At 37.8% G+C, this 3295-nt stretch overlaps 1 protein-coding gene across 1 annotated transcript; it reads left to right on the forward strand.

Annotated features, from left to right (window-relative positions):
• Positions 1-710: 710 nt before the first annotated feature.
• LOC311623368 (olfactory receptor 7A10-like) lies at positions 711-2297 on the forward strand (the record flags this gene model as incomplete). Its single annotated transcript, XM_084885363.1, has 2 exons — positions 711-1645; positions 2225-2297. 2 exons carry the CDS (start codon positions 711-713, stop codon positions 2295-2297), a joined length of 1008 nt encoding a protein of 335 aa, XP_084741489.1.
• Positions 2298-3295: the final 998 nt, after the last annotated feature.

Below are 3295 nucleotides of genomic sequence, written 5' to 3' on the forward strand. Positions count from 1 at the left end.
GCATGTGCAGGAAGCAGGGCCATCTAGTGGTCACTACAGAACTTGATTCAAATGCCAACATACATTCAGGAATGTGAGCAGCCTTTTGTAAGTGGGCCATAGCTTTTACCCAGTTGATGTCTATTGTCTATTTCTCTCACTCTCTGGCCCAACTGTTATTTAATTTAGGTCACCTCAGATTTTCTCCTGCTCACTTTTGAGGTCTCTGTTCAAATGTCACCTTGTTTGCAGATCTACTTACACACCCATGAAAAACAGAACTCCTTGCTCACTCTCCTTTAGACGCGTTTTTCTTTTCTTCATAACGCTGCAGCCACCTAAAGTAACTTATCATTTTATTATTTGCTTCTACCTTCTTTCTCCGTGGTTGGATTATAAATACTTGTTCTTTAGCACCCTATTCTCACAGCCTGGGCAGTGCCTAAACATGGTCAACAGTCAATTTTCATTCTTAAGAAACAGGGAGAAATTCTCAATAAAACTGTAGAATGCATGATTCCCTCAGAGGCATAGGTGATTGGGACAAACACTCCATATCAGAAGTGGCAGTGGATATTCCTTACCGGGGACCATATCCACATACAAAAATATTAAAATTAATGTCTGGTCTACAATACATGGATTCTAGAATTTCAAGTATGTGAGCAATGCAACTTTATGTGAAATGTGTTCATGTTATTTTAATATTTCTTGGCAGTCACCTCCAACACATGGAACAGATGAATCTTACACATATTTCAAGATTTTTTCTTCTGGGATTTTCAGAGAAACCAGGATTACAACCCCTCGAATTTGGGGTTTTCCTCTCCATGTACCTGATCACTGTGTTGGGAAACCTGCTCATCATCCTGGCTGTCAGCTCAGATTCCCACCTCCACACACCCATGTACTTCTTCCTCTTCAACTTGTCCTTGGTAGACATCTGGCTTACCTCCACCACCGTCCCAAAGATGCTGGTGAACATCCAGACAAAGAGCAAAGTCATCACCTATGGAGGCTGCATCACCCAGTCATGTTTTTTCATACTTTTTGCTGGGTTGGATATTTTCCTCTTGACTGTTATGGCCTATGACCGGTTTGTGGCCATCTGCCACCCCCTGCACTACATGGTCATCATGAATCCTTGGCTCTGTGGACTGCTGGTTCTGATATGCTGGATCATAAGTGTCCTGCATTCCTTCCTACAATGCTTAATGGCATTAAGATTGTCCTTCTGCATGGACGTGGAAATCCCTCACTTCTTCTGTGAACTAAATCAATTGATAAAACTTGCCTGTTCTGACACAATTTTAAATAACACGGTTATGTATTTTGCAGCTTTCCTGCTTGTCGGTGGTCCTTTCGCTGCGATCCTTTACTCATATTCTAAGATAGTGTCCTCCATACATGCAATCCCATCAGCTCAAGGGAAGTATAAGGCATTTTCTAGCTGTGCATCTCACCTCTCAGTTGTCTTCTTATTTTATGGTACGCTCCTAGGAGTATATCTCAGCTCAGCAGCTACCCAGAGCTCACACTCAGTTGCAACAGCCTCGGTGATGTACACTGTGGTCACACCCATGCTGAACCCCTTCATCTACAGTCTCAGGAACAAAGACATCAAACAGGCTCTGAAAACATTCTTTGTGAAGGAAACTACAAACTGGTCAGTTGTCCTAAGACTGAAGATGTGCCCATGTTTGCAGAGTCAGTCATTGTGATGATCATCAGACTACCAAAGTAAAAATTGCTCTTTTCTTTTATGTCCTGGAATTTCTATTCCTTTGACCTCATCTTCTCTATTCAATTTATGTAACTCAGTTAATTTCTCTGCTCTCTTATATTCAACAACTCTTCTCTTTGTTGTTTTTCTACTTTCCCAAATTTATTCAATCATGGATCAGATATATTTGGAAATTTTTCATTTATCTAATGAGACAACATGGATATTTTTCAAATGACATATATTTTAACAAATATATTTTTTACCAAAATAATCATCCTGAATAACACTACTCCTATGGGGGAAAAAAAAAATCTTAATGACCAGGGCAATTTTATACAATTTAAAAGAGGAAAATCTGAGACTTGTGTTTTTCACTTTTATGACTGACATTCTTTGGTATATCACTATCAACTGCTCTTCCTGATAATGTGGACTCTAACATAAAAGTGTATGCAATAGCTGGTCACTGGATTTTGTTCTCCTTGTTAAGATTCTGTTTTTGTTTTTGTTTTCATTTAGTGTTCACTACCCCTACCTTCCCCACTTGCAAAATGATTATCGAATCCACGTCTCCAAGAGGACTCTTCACTGAAAGACAAATTTAAATAAATAGGTTGGCTTGATATCACCTTAAAGTCACAGATGAATTTCAATATGATGAACCAAAATTTTAAGTCACACACTGTATTACTATGAAAATATTTATTCTTCATGCTGTATATCTATTCATTGGAGTATGGAGGAATGATGCCTATTTGTAACTGGTTTTATGGTGTTTTTCTATGTTCTATTGAATTATCTTTGTGTTTCTGTTTGAAAACTTTCAGTGCTGTCCATAATGTGACTCTTTTTATTACTATAAAAAATATAGATTCTCCCCTTCTAAGCATGAAGGGGATGGTGAATGATCATTATCAGCTGCATCCATTAATTCTCTCTATTATGCACAAGACTTTATTGATTAAAGAATGAAGAGATAAATCGCATTATCATGGAATTTTTTTCATTTTTTAAAAAACTTTATTGTTAAAAGTATTATATGTGTCCCCTTTTTTCTCCAGTTGACCCCTTATAGCCTGAATGCCCCCACTCCCACCAGGAGCCTTCATTACCCTATTGTTTGTGTCCATGGGTTATGCATATATGCATACAAGTTTCTTAGTTGATCTCTTCCCACTCACCTAACTTCCCTCTGAGATTCGGCAATCTGTTCCATGCTTCTACAATATATCTCTGGATACATTTTGTTCATCAGCTTATTTTGTTCATTACATTCCACATATGAGTGAGATCATGTGATACTTGTCTTTCTCTGACTAGCTTATTTCTGTTATCATAATACTCTTCAGGTCCCTCAAATTCTATATCAAAGGGTAAGAGATCTTTATTTTTCACTGTTGCATAGTATTCCATGGTGTAAATGTATCACAGCTTTTTATTCACTCATCGACTGATGAGTACTTGGACTATTTCCAGATCGTAGCTATTGTAAATTGTGCTGCTATGAAAAAAGGGGTGCATACATTCTTTCTTATTGGTGTTTCTTAGGATATATTCCTACAAGTGAGATCACTGGGTCAAATGATAGTT

This window comes from Pipistrellus hanaki, assembly GCF_964339955.1.
Source record: "Pipistrellus hanaki genome assembly, chromosome: 5".
In the NCBI taxonomy this organism is placed as follows: Eukaryota; Metazoa; Chordata; class Mammalia; order Chiroptera; family Vespertilionidae; genus Pipistrellus; species Pipistrellus hanaki.